Raw genomic sequence first — 16,996 nt, forward strand, 5'->3', positions numbered from 1 at the left:
ATTTAGGAATAAATTAACCCTTCCAACAATTAGGATATTGTCTAGAAACTGCCTCTTACACTCTGAAGGGAAAATCACTTATATTCTGAAACTCAGAAATAAAAGAGAAATCAATGTCTTCATTATAAAGATGTTTTTCTACACCAAATAGCTTATAAATTACATATGCAAACCACTACCATATTTACCTATGAAATTACATGACATTAATATATTTATGACTTTGAATTAAGCCTCACAGTTATAGATTTTGTTAAATGTTTTATATGGTAAGGGCTTTCTATACTTGTGCCTGTAACCATGATCTAGGGTCCAAAATGTCTCTGATGGATTTCTGCCTTGGAGCTGGCACTGGCTTAGCTTCAATATTGGTTTCAGTATCCATGTGCCCACCATCAGTTAAAGTCTTTTTCCTGGCAGGAAGAAGTTTTCGAGGAGCAGCGATTGGTTTCTGTAAGTGATGCATTAGGACTGATAGTCTGGTATCCAAAGGCGGGGTTTGAGATATACTTGCTTCTCCCCAGTTGTCCTTAACCAATTGATCTGTGTTGCTCTGTGTTTTTAAGCTGAATGGAGGTTTATCGGAAGGAGGAAGGGGAGCTCGTCTCTTTTTCCTTTTCCCATCAGGTAATTGCTCACTTGTAGGGGGCAATATCTTTTTCTGGATGACCATTTTATGATTACCATCAAAGACTGAGGCCCAAGGAGGAGGGGAGGATTCTTCATCCTGACCAATAAGAAACTGTCCATTCATCTCTTCAATTTTTTTTTGTATTATATCAGTTAAACTTTCAAGCTTCATAGGCGAGTCAATACCTGGAATAATTTTAAGAAAAAAGTACATAGGAAAAACTCAAAAAATGTATGCACTTTACCTGAGTAAATTATTAGCTTTTCAAATGAATATGCTATGATTGCCATCAAAAGCTCAGGGGTAGGATAAGCAATAAAATGTTCACTTGTAATCAACAGATCCAATAAACAAGGGTACTCTGAACTGCACTATAAACACATATTATATATAACAAACAGGCACACACATAATAGTGTGTACTAAATACATAGGGTACACATAAATAATAAGCATAATACACACTTGCATCCATGTATAAATATACCCCTAAATAAAGTAGAGCTTTATGAATACTTTTTAAAATTCTATAGGTTTAGTATTTATTAGGTAACTTTTCTTTGATTTAAAGCCTTATTTTGTCTTCTAGGAAAACTTGATATATAAACTGAAATGACTACAACTCAGTTTTCTTTTCTGTGGATCAGTGAAGTCTCTGTTAAATGGGAAGAAATTCCAAATCAAAAATCCAGGAAAAGAGAACAAAGTCCTCAAACCACTTTGATAATAATAGTGCTAAGTAAAACTTTTGTCTTGGGAAAAATGAGAATAGAGAGAACTTCTATTGAATTAAATTCTGATGTTTTTAATTGTGTAAACCTAAATGCACCATTTTTTAATCTAACATTTTAAAGTACATACAAATGTAAGCAAATTAATGGAAAATTAGACCAGAATTCACCATTGACTTTTCTTGTTCACAACACTATTCATGGAGATAATCTCCCATGGATAAATAAACATCTTTTTTTAAAAAAAAAAAAAAAAAAAAAAGAGAGAGAGAGTATTTATTTATTTAGTTTTTGGCAGACACAACATCTTTGTTTGTATGTGGTGCTGAGAATCGAACCCGGGCCGCACGCATGCCAGGTGAGCATGCTACCGCTTGAGCCACATCCCCAGTCCCAATAAACACCTTTTAAAGTGTAGGTAAATGGCATATTAATAAGCTAAGAAATTAAAAATTTTTTAAAGTAGAAGACTTAACTAATCATTTTTGGTCAGAGATGAAAGCTTCCTTTCATTAATATGCTCCTATCACTACTAGTTAAAAATTAATTTAATAAAATACAGAAAAAATTATTAAATATGATGACATTTTAGAATCTTCAAGTTTATAGTTTTAGAATTTTCATCAGCTACCCAGCTAATATTTATTTTTGCTGCAACCTTATTCATTTAAGCCTTAAAATTTTTGTTTGATTTTGAGCATTTAAACTATGAAAAATGTGTATTCATTAATTTTGTATTAATTCATTTATTAAACATGAGTTCTCTAGTCTGTAATCATGGTCTTTTTTCATTCATTTTGATTGTGCTCTGAAAATTTTAGCATTTTAATGTCAATAGAATAAGCCGCTTGAGTACAGACAATGTTGTTTTTGTTACCCTGTAGCTTAGAAAAGACAAACCCCACTTACTCATATCATGGTAGACTGAGGTTGCCTCTTTTGTCAAGAACAAAGGTGGTTTCCGTGGTGACATAATCTCAATTTTCATAAGTTCTTCACAACAGTGCTTCCATTGGCCTAAGAAAGAAAGAAAAAGACAGGCTAGTTTAGAACATAAATGTGAAGATATTTATTTCATTTTTAACAGAGATTAACATATTTTTTGTTGAAAAATAACAGTGAATCTACAAATAAAGCATTGCCTTAAGAAAGCCTGCTGAAAAACCTAAAAAATTTCAAAGTCTCATTCTGCACATAAAAGTAATATATTTAAAAAATAAAGTTCTATGCACAGATATTAAAATATCTAGGCTATTAGATACTATACTCTTTCAATAAATGGCCAATAATAATTTTAAAATATCTATTCATGGCAAAAGTTTGTTCAGGTTCTCTTCTTTTAAATATTAAAAAAATCAACTAAAACACAATTGCCTAGAAGGAAGGAGGGAAAAAAAGGGCAAAGTATGAGAGTTCTCAAAAAATATCTTTAATTTTGAAAATATTGATTAAGAAATAAAAATTATTTATCTAATTACTATCTTTTTAAGATGATTATCATCTTTTCAAAATCATGTAAGTCTAGATAAACATTGTGTTTTCATCTAAACCAAAAGGTATATAAAAACCTTTTACTATAAGAAAATATCATGCAATAAAATTCTGAGTCTAATTTGTTTTAAGGAAAGGCACTTTAAATTATGCCATTAGGTATTCAGAATAAGATAAAAACAATACTCTTGGGTTAGGTGTTTCAACTATTCCATTAAAAATTTAAGGTGTGGATAGTATTAATTTTTCTTCTAATTGTTTCACTATTTTGACAAAATTTTCATATTTCTCCTGAATGGCTATATAAACTTTAACCTTTCCAAATTTATTGTGTATCTGCATGCTGGATAGCAACTATGCTAGATACTATGTACCTCTATACTAAGATTACAAAAATAATTGAGGGTCACCATTTTTATATGTTACAACAGTAAAAAACTAAATGAGATCCACCTACATGTCTTTTTATTAAGACTGAATCATACTCAATATTTCTTTTTCTTTTTTTTTAATATCCAAATTAGTTGTTTTCCATAGCTTAAAAACTGAAAGACATTCCATGTTTAGTCAAATTATCTATTCATTTTTGTTGTTTCTAGTTGAATGTACTGCCATGGCAAAATGAGAATGTGTGCATAAATTTAAAATCCATTATCTTAACTAGCTAAGAAATATAAAAAAGCCTTTCAGTATGTTTTATTATGATGCTAAGTACAGAATATGGTAAAAATTTCAAAATAGCCCACATAGCAAGTTTAAGAGGAAATAAATTCCTGAGTACAAGGCTTTAAAGTTTGCTCTCTAAAATTTAAATCCAGTAGGATCTGAGATCTGACAACTTATTCCTCCCCCGACTTCCTTTTTTAAAAATAAATATATAAAAATCAGTTTTTTCTTCTTGGTAGCAGGAAAAAAGTCCTTATCTAATGGGAAAATAATGATTCACTTTAAACTGGCAAATATTTCTCTGTCACATTCTTAGACAAATTATTATAAAGTATAGTATTTTCTGTATATTGATAGATGAAAGCATTTCAACGTTAAACTGGTAGCAGAATACTAATCATGTTGAAAATTGGAATATAATGCCACATTATTCCGTGTGTATCGGGTGTCACATGTACAAATGTAATATGTTCACTGGTCAAGACTTTACAATTGAAATATTCACTGTGCCAGTGAATAAATGTGTATGCATAGACAGAGATAGCCAAGATGCCAACAGGAAAAGAGGCCCAATATGAAATGTTAAATGGATACATACTGTTCACATAACAATCCATTTACTGACGATGTTTCCCACATTCTTTATTGTCATAATGTTCCCAGTGAAAATGATCTATTATCTAAGCTCGTAATGTAACTCAATATTTATATTCTTAAATATTTGAAAAATTTAATGTTCCAAGTCTATTTTAACTTTCTGTGTCTTTGATTCCTAGTTCTACCCCTGTTAACCATCCAAAACAAGTGTCACTTTTTTTCATGTTTGTTAGCTCCCAAATATTAAAATTAGCCACTATATCCCCCTTTCTTCCTAACCTCTGTGAAATGACTATTCTTCTCCAGGATAAACAGACCTATTTCCATCATTGCTTCCAAAGGAATCCTAATTATCCTACTCCTGGTTTCCCACTCGTAGGTAGGGCCAAAGAAATTGAAATTTTCTGCAAATATTAAATTCTTTTTATTTTCTTCTGTTCTAGATATTTCCCTCTGCTTCATTCTAAATACCATGTTTCAACCAAGATCAGAAGAGGCTATCTTTGTTACTGGGAAAATAATTATTATAAGGTACAAGCCAATATTTAGGATAGTATAAATGCTTCTACTATTGTTTCATATCATTATTCACATTGTATTCCAAAGTGTAAAAACATCTGCACTTTAAAAATTACATAAATTGCCTGACCTGGTAGAGCATGGTTCTAAGCCCAGTGTCTTAGAAGGAAAGAGGATCACAAATTCAAGGTCAGCCTGGGCAACTAAGCAAGACCCTGTCTCAAAATAAAAAATAAAAAGGGCTAAGGATGCAGTTCAGTGGCAGAATACCCAGTATTCAACAACAAGTACCACAAAAACAAAACAAAAACAACAAAAAACAATTACATAGATTGGCAGTTTTTTATTCTAAAAAGCATTAAATACCAAAGAAATAGACCAAGAACCAAGTTGTTATCACTATCTTAATTTGATAATTAAAAAAGGTCATAAATTCCTTGTCCTTCCAACTCTCCACTTTGGCAAAATAAATTACTTTAGATAATCTAGAAAATGAGACTGTTTTCTAATAGTAGTTGACAGACTGCTATTTTGGCATTATTATCTCCATATACCTCTCCTTTCTGTTTCTGTGTACATAGAAAAGTGTAAAATATTATAATTGTAACACTGACTTTAAATTGAAGGACTTAGGAAAATAGTTAAAATTAAGCTACAATCAGCAAAAGAAAAGAAGTTATCATTTGAGTTACACTTGATATACTGAAATTTTCAACTAAAGAAATGTAGTACAAGCTGATGGACATGGAACAAATATTTAAATTTTTTGAATGCCTAGGGATGGTACTTAAGGAAAACAAATCCTAAAGTATCCATGAAGACCACATAGAGAATCTTCTAGTTCAATGGAGTGATCCAGATACTTCTTTGGTGCTGTTTTCCCAATTTTAGAACAGAGTGATATAACTTCTACCTCATGAGAGGTAAATGAAGCCATCAGGTACTTGAAAAGGAATCAATAAATTTAGTTCCCTTTCTTACCTCCTTTCCAACCTTCACTATAATATCCAATAAACCCAGGAATAGAGGAGGCCTGAAAAATGAATCTGAGGACTCTCTTTATACTATTCCAGAAATTCCCAAAATATCTTTAGTATTATTTCTATGAGTTATAGAAATAACTTTCTATTGTTTGGAAATGGGTCTATTTTGTATTTCTACAAAATAGCATTCTATAGACATAAAAATTACTGGTTAAATCTAATAGTAGGCTCACTTAGATCAGAAATAGCCATCATCAACAGTCTAGATTTTCAACATAAAATTAAAGATAATACATATTCTGTTAATTTATTGTCAGTAAAGACAAAGAGCTGCTGTAATTTCAATATTTTCTTGTTGGTAAAATTCCCCTTTAAATTGAGAATTAAATATTAGGACCTCATAAACTGTACACACTAGAATCCCACTACAATACTATCACACTGATTTGACTGTATTATTGAGATGGGAAAACCATATGTGGTTTAAAAGAAAAAAAGTCTCTGGATGATGTCCAAGATGATATTGTAACAAATCTGGAGTTAACAGAAGGTTACATAAAAATGAGGCTCCTTCTGAACATTTCAATATTTTAGGATCATCATTATCCTAGAAAAGTTTTTGTTCCTCAAATGGCTTCTTATCCCTTGGCTCAAATGCATTGCCTTAAGCAGTGAAAATCTAATATTTTGAGAAAACGTGTCTGGTTGTTTTAGGGATCAAAGGACCTTAAGAGTATGAGAAAGGTATGCTAAGAATTCAAAAGTATACTATACAATAGTCAGGCATTGGAAAGAGATTGAGAGAGAGAAAAAAAATAGTGTATCCATATACTACCATTTTTTCCAAAAGCACAAAAAATTCTTGCTACAAATTATAATTTTAATATTTAGATTGTTGTGTGTAACCTTTCAGGCCACATGAATATACTACAAGATTCCAAATATCTACTCACTAAGATCAAAGAAATGCTGCCAGAAGGCTTCCATCCATTTCTGAAGATCTTCTCTATAGTCAACCGCAAAAACATGAGTTAGAGCTTGTCCAGCAACAGGGTTGATGACAGAGAAATTATGGATTCTTTTTTTGGCATCTTTATCCATTGCATGGATTCTGGTTTCCTAAAAATTAGGGCAAAATTAGTGTTGTATAAGAGAATATTTCTGTAGTGCTCAAACAAATATTTTATTGCTTAGCTACCATATTTATACAAGATATACTTATAAAAATAGTGCTGATCATTTGAAATTTAAAATATGTCATTTTGAGAATTTTCAATATTCAAACTCAAATCTAGGAGGTTTTTTAAAAAAGAACGCTTTACATTAAAAAATCTGAGTAATGCTTAAAAGTATGCTACATATAGCACCAACATTAAATTACACAAGATTAAAACAACCTGTTTGGATCTTAGTTTAAGTGGGAGTTTGCTGTCTTTTATATACATCTTAAAATCTGCAATAAAACAAGTATAGCATGTCATAATTTTAATGTGGATTATATACTAAATGTATTTCCAACAATAATAAAATTGAATCAGTAAAGTATGTTTCCTATTCTAATATTCATACATATTATAGTGTTATCAGTTAAAGTAGTAAAGCCATAACTTAGTGTTTACCTCAACAAAAAAGTTAGGCATTCATTCCTCTTAATGTTTATTTCACATGTAACATTCATTTACACATCTCATAGCTAAAGATCCATAAGCTAATATAACTTATAATGTTAAAATTATTTTTTAAGTGCTGAATTCAACACTCGACCACAAAGGCAATGATTTCATTCATGTTTACAGTTTATAGTTTAAACCTTTTTTTCTAAATGGTACCGGGTATGGCATTTTGATGATGACACTGTGTCTATAGGTAGAAGAAAGAAGTCTTCTCCCAAGGCACAGCCAGCCACAAGTAAACTATAAACAACATACAGTTTAGACCAAGGAATTTGGGAGAATAAGTCTAGAATGGAACTATTCATAATACAAAGCTAGAGACCTGGCTGCCAGCATAATGACTAGTTTTATGTTTTTCCAGAATAGTGCTGTTCAAGAAAAATACAATGTCAGCCACATATGTAATTTATATTTTTCTAGAAACAATGTTTTAAAAAGTAGAAACTGATGAAATTAATTTTAATAATTTTATGTAACCCAACATATGCTATTGTCATTTTAACATATAATTAATCTAAAAATTGAGATATTTTATATTATTTTCTCATATTCAGTTTCAAAACCCAGTTTGTATTTTACATTTAACAGCATATCTCAATTCAGAACAGCCACAATTTAAGTGCCCAACAGCCACTAGGAGCTAGTGGCTACTGTACATAGTAGTACCAGAAAAACATGGTTAAGCCTATAATAATGTATGTAGAAAACTCTTTGGGCTGGCAGTTACAAAAGCAGATTAAGAGTGGGAAGAAATTCTTCACTTCACTGAATATAAAGTCAAGAAAGACTGACTGTATGTACAATCACAACCAAAACTCACATACACAATGATATTTATGTGGGTATAGAGAAGTATCAGGAAGAAAAGCTATTCGTTCCCTGAAAAAATGGGGAACTACAGGCAGCTAGACACTATACATACACCATAGAAGAAGTTCTTTTCTGAAGGAATTAATTCTTATTTAAAATCACATGAGCAAAATGCTATATACAGAAGCAACATAATTTTGAAACTTTAGAGTGTTACAAAATATATGGATTGTTAACCCTCTTAGAGTCAGTCTATTCTGTCATTGTAGAAATCTGGGAACTTTGGAATATCTTTAGAGGACTGTAATGGGACTTATGGCTAGCATCTTCATTTTATTATAACAGGGTCTTTGTATACTTCAATGCCTTGTTAATAAAACTTTGTCAATTGTCTTTTATGTAATTATTTACACAACGTAAAAATAAGCTGTCCTAAATGGTATCCTTGCAAGCTGAAAAAAATGCATCTAATGAATCTCTTTAAAAATAAAGTTTATTAAAAAATAGTAGAAAGACCAGTGGATTATACAAAGGAGAATGACGTAAAGGTAAGAGGTTCGGGGAAAGACAGTGGAATGAATCTGACCTAACTATTCTATGAACATATATGAATACACCACAGTGAATCTCCCCATCATGTACATCCACAAGACACTAATTAATAAATATTAATTATTGTAATTACATATACATTAATTATTATAAATAGCAGAAAGATCAGTAGAGTAGAGTAGAGGGAAGGGAACAGGAGGAGAGAGGAGGAGAGGGAAAGGAGAAGTACTAGGAACTAGATTAGAACAAATTATATTCCATGCTTTTATAATTATGCCCAAATGAATCCTAATGTTACACATAACTAAAAAGAACCAATAAAAAATAAAGTTTATTATCAATATCAGAGAATGAATTAATCTCTAGGAAGAATTCTATCAGACTAAACGAAGGCTGAATCATAGTGGAGGGAAAAACCTATTGTTGTTTCCATTAAAAAATAAGAAGCATTCTTGTTACTGAAATTGTGCTCCCTTCCACTCAATTTCATTTTAATGCAAATTTATGACTACTTTTTGAATATGGGATTAAAATAAATTCAACTTTTAAATAACAAATATGTGATTTTATAGATTAATGTTTATATTTTTAACAATGTATCATTTAAAATGAAACTCCTATGTAGAAATTGTGATGAAGCAGATCATTTATATCCTCCTAGAAAAAAAAATACAAGAATCTACAGATAAATACTATACACTCCATTAACTCTGGCAACCATAAATACCACTACATTTTTAAAACGTGAGAGGTTTTTAAAAGGTGCAAATGAAATGCAAAAATCTGAATAAACTTCTCTTTTCACCCAAAATAATTTAACTAATAGGAAATATCTTACACTAAAAATTACACATTAAATGGAAAGTGATTAGAACAAGTAAAGTTTCTCAACTTTAGAAACTGCATACAAGCTGTTTTTAAGTGGAGACAAGTATCAATAATAGTACTCAGGTATTCCCTTCTCAAAAGAAAAAGTGATATTAGGTGTATTTTAGGGCAGCTCATTAAAGAATTTGTAATGGGTAGAAGAGGGAAGTATCTCTTCTTAGCAGGTTCTCAAAGCAAGCAATTTGGGACTTTCTGCCCCTTGGTATATCTACCACATAAAATATTGCCTTGCACCCAGTAAGTGGCTAAAAAAATTTATGAATACAAGAACTAGAGAGGAAAAGAACAATCTAGATAATGATAAAAGAAAATTTGGCATTAAGGGACTCAGATCCCAGAAACAACTTAAATCCAATTCTTTAATTTAGATGAGGAAACATCTTTTGAGAGAGAGATGTTCTATATGAGACCTGAGTTTCTCATTTTGCTTATCCAAAATCTTTTGATTGATTTGTGAGGATTGGTACTCAACTTTTATTGATTGGAGATTAATTACTGTAAAATTTTAATTGAGAGCTGGCTTTGCTTTTGCAATCAGCACACACATAACTACAAACTTCCTCCGCATAAGATAGTGGCAGTACCCAGAGAAGGCCAAGTGAGGGTTATAAAAACAATATGAGGAGTCAATTTTGTACAAAAACATAAAACTCCAAAGTTAAAGGAAAATTTCCTTCAGGGTTTTCATTATTTTAAATTGAAACTGTTGTTTAATCTCTCCATTTCTGGGTAAATGGAAAATTAATAGATCAGGACTAGATTTATAAATTGTTTATTATTTTACTTTTGACTTTAAAAAAGTTTACAACTGTACCAGATTATGGTCTAAACAGTCTTTCCTATAAAGAGGAATCAGAGCTCTATGGAAAAATGGCCAATTACCAGACTGGATCTAGAAAATGTAGAGAATATGATTTTGGAGCATCCTCTCCTAACAGAAATCAAAAGTTACTAGGGTTGTGTCAAAAGGATTGAAGAGCCAACTTGAGAAGGATTCCATTAGTCAGCATGGACAATTAAAGCATCAATAAGAATAACACTGGTCATGGGCTGTTTTTGAATCCATAAATTATATAGAGAATAGTTCAAAGAACTATATTTGAATATTGAATATATATTTGAACCCATAGTAATAATATTTAAATAGTAACTCACTGGCCACCTTTGAAGGTGTAATCACCTAATTTTTTAGGAACTTACATATAAATACAAAAAGAAAGAAAAAGAAAATCAAACACTTATTCTGTCTTTTCTGTAAGAACTATACCTCAGGGTAACTAAACAATTGATGACATAGAGGTATTCCCACATGAAAAATGAATGAAGAATTGTTAAAATATTGTCAGTCTGCAGTCCCTAAAAATAAAATAAAATAAAGAATCCAAGCAATGTTCATCAATGGATATTAAAATGAGTGGAAGACCCAAACATATTCTATACCTCCTAATAACAGTATCTAACACTTTCTAAAATATCTGCTTGGGGTGGGGACGTAGCTCAGTGCTTGCCTGGCATGCATGATGTACTGCATTCAACTCCCAGTACCACACACACAAAAATAATAATAATATAAAATATCTTCTTAAGAACTAACAACTTGAGAATGAGTCAAAATATAGAAGAAAAAAGGCAACCCAGAAATGCAATCAGCAAAATTCAGATTATAACAAACCCTGTAGGATGAATAACTCAATTATCTTCAATAAATAAATGGTATGTGTGTATGCATGCATGTGTATTTGTGTACATGCACAAATGTGTGAGAGACAGAAATAGAGAGAGAGAATGGAACAAGAACCAAGACTAAAAAATCTAACCAACTGAAATGTATGGGGATCCTGATTCAAAATACTGTTGCAAAAACGTGCAACAAGAATTTAATGATATATTAACCACATATGACTATACATATACACACAACATACACACACACACACACACACACACACAATTGTTTTTTCTTGCCACACTTGGAATACTTTCAACTAAAATACTATAGTCTCTAGGATGTGCTTCAAGTAATTCTAGAGTGGGGGCAATGTATAAGGCTACCCATGGGTTTATTTGTACTATTCTCTATATAAATTATCTTGAAAATTTTTAAAAAATTAAAAATGTAAATTAAAAAATCAAGTAACTGTACTAATGCCTTTTTGTGTATATGTAATGCAGATAATATTTCACACTTGCCTCATAAACATATTGTGAAGATGCATGATGTTTTGAAAGGTTCTTGGTATAAAGTTCTCTTAATCAGGGGTGAAAGCAAATAAATGTTGCTGCTTAAAACAAGCCTCAGAGTTTATACATACTCTAAAAATCACACACTTACAATAAATGACTAGGAGTACTTGAACTGTATAAAGCATAGCCATAAATTAAACCAAGTATTAGGGGTGATCACTATCAATTTGATATAATTATTTTCAATCTATGATAATGTAAACTGTAAATTCCTAAAGAAAAAAGGATGTTTCAGAAGTTTTTTTGTTATATTTAATAAAAGGCAATGTGAATATTGATAATGGTCAGATATTAAGAAGACTAACATAAATTAAAAAAAAATACCATGTGCTTCATAGTAACTTTTCTTTCTGGAGTCCATGATAAATACAATAGCTAAAGGTAATTTGAAGACAATTTTAAAAAGCTCTAAGATGTCAAACAGTGTTATTGATTTGCTTAGTACAGACTACAACATGAAAATGAATGATGTATAGTATTTAAATCAAGAAAAGACTATTGATCTCAAAGACCATACTTCTTTTCTATCCCACCCCCACTCCATTGGCAATGGATAAAGCTTTGGCTTAATAAAATGCTTTCTACAATGTAGAGGAGATTCAGTTAAGTACCTGTTATAGAGAATGTCTTGCTCAACAACATTCATAGTGAAGTGTTTTGAAGTTGAAGCAATCACTTTGAAGTAAATCACCCTTTCAAATTTGGATTGAAAAGGGGAGGGGAACAGCTTTTAGGCTTTTCTTCCCTTAATGTGACTATTTCCACAGATGGCTCCCTATGAAAATTAATGAACTGACATAGCCTTATAGGAAATGCCATTTAGAAGGACAAGAATTAAGGTTGCAGAACAGACTCTGTGATCGAAATAACAGTACTATTATTTATATATCTTAGCAACGGCAAAATTCAGTTTTCACATAATTTGTAAAGTAGCATTATACAAAATTATTATTTTCTAAATCATGAAAGAAAAACTCAGATTTGTATTTGATGTTTCAATTATTAAGCTTAAAAAGAATGTAGAAATTCAGCATTGGAAATAAACTGAAAACAAAAGCAAAAACATTAAATTTTTGATTTGGTCCTTACCTGCTATATATAAAAAATTACAAACTGGCATGTATCAAATATCCACTGTTTATTTAACAATACAGTAATGTCTATGTCCATTAGACACTCCAAAGAAAGTGGAAAAATCTCTACCTTTGTATTTTAAAACCAAGTAATTTAAAACACAGATTACATATAAAACCTGTTTATCACGATATGAGACAGAGTGTAGAGGTAGGGGAAGGAAGAAGAGAATACTTATAATACTTATTTGCTACCCACAGAAAGGGCAATACCAACCCCAATACTATGTTACCAACAAGACTACAATACCAATGTGTACCATGAATTCCCTACTCTGAAAATTGGTAATTAAAATATTAAGATTTATCATCCTGCCTTCTCAGAGGGGATTCATCCCTAGTTGATTCTTTACAAAAGAACGCCAACTAATATATGGAGAAGGAAGGAAAGTATGAGAAAATCATATGAAATCTCCAATATTATAACTACACAGGGGAGGAAAATCATAGAAACCATTATGTGAAATACTGTTGGACAACAAAGATCTCACATAGCACCAAGGTAGCACCTCAATGACTACTTGCTAACTTAAAAGAGGAAGAATTACTTCTAGCTGGAGAGCTGGAATTATGAGTAGTGAATCAACTTGATATCATGTGCTTCCTAACAGAATCCTTTACAAAGCATTTTTCAAAACTCTAGCCAAGTGCAGTAATGCACACTTGTAATACAAGCAACTCAGGATGCTGAGGCAGGAGAATCATGAGTTCAAAGCCAGCCTCAGTAGATTAGTGAGACACTGTCTCTAAATAAAAACATTTCAAAAAGAGGCTGGGAATATGGCTCAGTGGTTGAAGCCCCTAGGGGTTCAATCCCCAGTACCAAAACAAAACAAAACAAAACAAAACAAAACAAAACAACTCTAGCAAAAAGGTTTAAAATGAATATAATCAAGCCTTCAGGCCTCATTCACAGTTTAGAATAACTATAGAAGATACAAAATCAGTGAACAGTCCTAGATTGAAAACACAAATTGAAAGGACATTTTGGGGTCACTGAGGAAATCTGAATGGTCTAAATATTAGATGACCTAGAAGTTAATTTTCCTAATTGTTATAATAGTACTATAATTATATGTGCATACAAGTCCCCTATTTTTAAGACTTGCATGCTAACTTATTCAGGGACAAAGTGTCACTATGTTGAAGTCTTATGTTTCAATGGATCAGAAAAAAATACAGATACAACTAAAGAGAAGACTAGAATATGTGTGATCACTATAGTATATTTTTAAAACTTTTCTGTATATTTAGATCATTTTGTAAGCTCAGAAAAATAAATAAAACTTACTTTAAAATAACTAATATATTTCTTTTTCTTTCTTTATTTCTTTCTTTTTTTTTTAACAAGGGCTCAAAGGAAGCAGGAACTGAAGTAGACGTAGGAACTGTAAAGCAAAGTTTCTACAGAGAAAAAGAACAGGAATCAGCACTAGAGAAAATTAAGATTACAACATTGTAAAGCTGGAAAATGGAGGATTTTGTCATTGGTTTCAACTTTGAGGGCAGCAATTAAATTATATTGATATTTCCGACCTTAACTTTCACCTCTTGTTTAACTTTCAAAATTCTCTTTTGAACTTTACAAAACTCTCTACTTTTGTAGATTGTCATGTATGGGAAGAAATATTTGAGTCATTAGTCTTCAGGATCAAATATGGTCCATGTTGCCCCCAAGTCAATGTCTAAATCTATATTAATTGCTGGCTTAATAATTTTTCTGTGAGTACATAATGGTCAGTTGTGGAACACGCACTGGAATGTCTATGCTGATTTCTGTCATCATAAGAAGGCACTGATTATAGAATACCATCAGTCACCTGGCCATCAGTTTTTGTTACTACTAGGAAAAATAAATCAACTAAAAAAGGTCAATTTGCTCAGGCCATGTAAACACTGTTACCACTTTCATGGAACTGCATCATTATAATTAGACAGGAAATACAGATGTACTGGCTATAATCACAGAGGTGTTTCATTATATATTTCTTCCTAAATTGAAATGGTAAGGATACAATACATGGCTAAGCCATTACCTATAGGTCGACTGTGGCTTCAAGCTCATTTCAGAAATACTTTTTACACTTAAAACTGATTCAGAGTGGGTGTAGAGACAGGAAAGTCTAATTTTACCTTCTAAATATGGTCTAACAGTATGTCTACGAGGAAACAGAAAAACAGACAATGAATTTTTATCTTATTTTTCCCTACCCATTAGAAAAAGAGTGAGTCATCTAATTTTCCTTACTAGTTTGGCAAGTTCTGTCTGATTTCCATGTCTGTTTCTTTATTTGTGAAACAGAAATAACATACCTGCTTTGTCTACCTTAAAGGGCTGAGATAAGGCGAACTGAATACCGTGGAGACTTTCTTCAAATAAAGGAAATAACTTTAAAACCATTATTTGCTTAGTTATGAATATGAAGAAAGGACCTACAGAATGGGAGAAATTCTTTGTTGGCTACTCTTCTGACAGAGAATTAATATCCAGAATATTAAAGAATTCAAAAAACTTAACACTGGAAAACAAATAATCCAATTGGTAAATGGGCTAATGAACTAAATAGATACTTTTCAAAAGAAAAAATACTAATGGCCAACAAATACATGAAAAAAATGTTCAACATCTTTAGCAATTAGGGAAATGCAAATGAAAACTACACTGAGATTTTATTTCACTGAGGTTAAAATGTCACCTGGAGTGGATGTGGGGAAAAGGAACACTTTTACACCGTTAGCAGGACTGTAACTAGTACAACCACTGTGGAAATCAGTATGAAAATTCGTCAAAAGACTAGGAATGGAACCACCATATATCCCAGCTAGTAACTATTCAAGATTTATCCTGAGAAACCAAAGTCAGCATATTATAGCAATACCTGCATACCTAATTCACAATAGCCAAACTACGGAACCAGCCTAGGTCCTTCAATAAATGAATGGATAAAGAAAATGTGGTAGATTATACATAATGGAGTTTTCAGTCATAAAGAAGAATGAAACTGTGTCAATTTCAGCAAAGATGGATAGAATAAGCCAAACTCAGAAAATCAAGGATCCTATGTTTTTATATGTGGAAAGTAGAGAGGATAAAGGAAAAGAAAGGTAGGGAGGGGAGAATCTCAAGAAAAGCAGAGGAGGATCACTGGAAAGAGACCAGAGGGAGGGAGGAGCGGAGAGAAAATACTGGAGAATTATACTGACCAAATTATATTGTTATATCATGTGTATGTACAAATATGTAACAATGAATCCCACTATTACATGTAATTAAAATGCATCAATAAAAAATATGAAAAAATGTTTAGACTAAATTTTAATTTGGTTTATGACTATTTATACTCTACAGCACAACAAGTAAAAAAAATTGGTAAGATTGCATTTTTACTATCTAGCTATCTAGTACAAATCAAGTTAGACATAATTACATATGGTAGAACTCTTCCAAAAATATTTAACCTGAATCTAGTGAAACAATTAGTCACATACATTACAAGAGAAAAATTGGCCTGAACTTTTAAAAAATGGTAATGTCATGAAAGATCAAAACAAACAAAGACAGGACATGAAGAGCATACTTTTAGATAAAAGGAAATAAAGTACTTGGTGATCAGAGGTTCTAGTTCAAACAAAAAAAAAAAGTTACAAAGAATATTTTGGGGACAATTGGGGCAATTTGTTCTGCATATTAGATAATATTGTATCAACAATAAATTTCTTTAGAATGATAATATTATGGTTCTGAAGAAAAATGTGCTTTAGGAGAAATATGTCAAAATATTCAGGGGAGACATTTATGCTGTGTATCCTGATTTTCAAATGATTCAGGAGAAAATTAACTAGAGAGAAGGCATGTAACAAAAATATTAACAACAGCTGAAGAATCTGGGTGAAGGATATATAGGTATTCACTATTTTGTTTTAATTTCCAAAAGACTAAGATAGAAAAGTGAGATTAAAGAGAAACACTATGTGAACAAACCAAAATAAAATAAAAGGTGGCAAGTAATGAAAAAAAATCAATTTTTCATTACTAAAATCACATTTCTATAAACCTAATTTTTCTAAATAAATTCAC

General features: G+C 31.3%; 1 protein-coding gene across 1 annotated transcript in view; it reads right to left on the reverse strand.

Annotated features, from left to right (window-relative positions):
• Window positions 1–280: 280 nt before the first annotated feature.
• The window catches only part of Rtkn2 (rhotekin 2), a 68,961-nt gene continuing 52,245 nt past the window's right edge, over window positions 281–16,996 (reverse strand). Inside the window, exons 10-12 of the mRNA XM_076835071.1 lie at window positions 6,572–6,737; window positions 2,272–2,379; window positions 281–816 (exon numbers count right to left, since the gene is read on the reverse strand). Coding sequence (XP_076691186.1) covers window positions 281–816; window positions 2,272–2,379; window positions 6,572–6,737 — 810 coding nt within the window. The remainder of the gene's footprint in view (window positions 817–2,271; window positions 2,380–6,571; window positions 6,738–16,996) is intronic.

This window comes from Callospermophilus lateralis, chromosome 15 (assembly GCF_048772815.1).
Source record: "Callospermophilus lateralis isolate mCalLat2 chromosome 15, mCalLat2.hap1, whole genome shotgun sequence".
NCBI lineage: Eukaryota > Metazoa > Chordata > Mammalia > Rodentia > Sciuridae > Callospermophilus > Callospermophilus lateralis.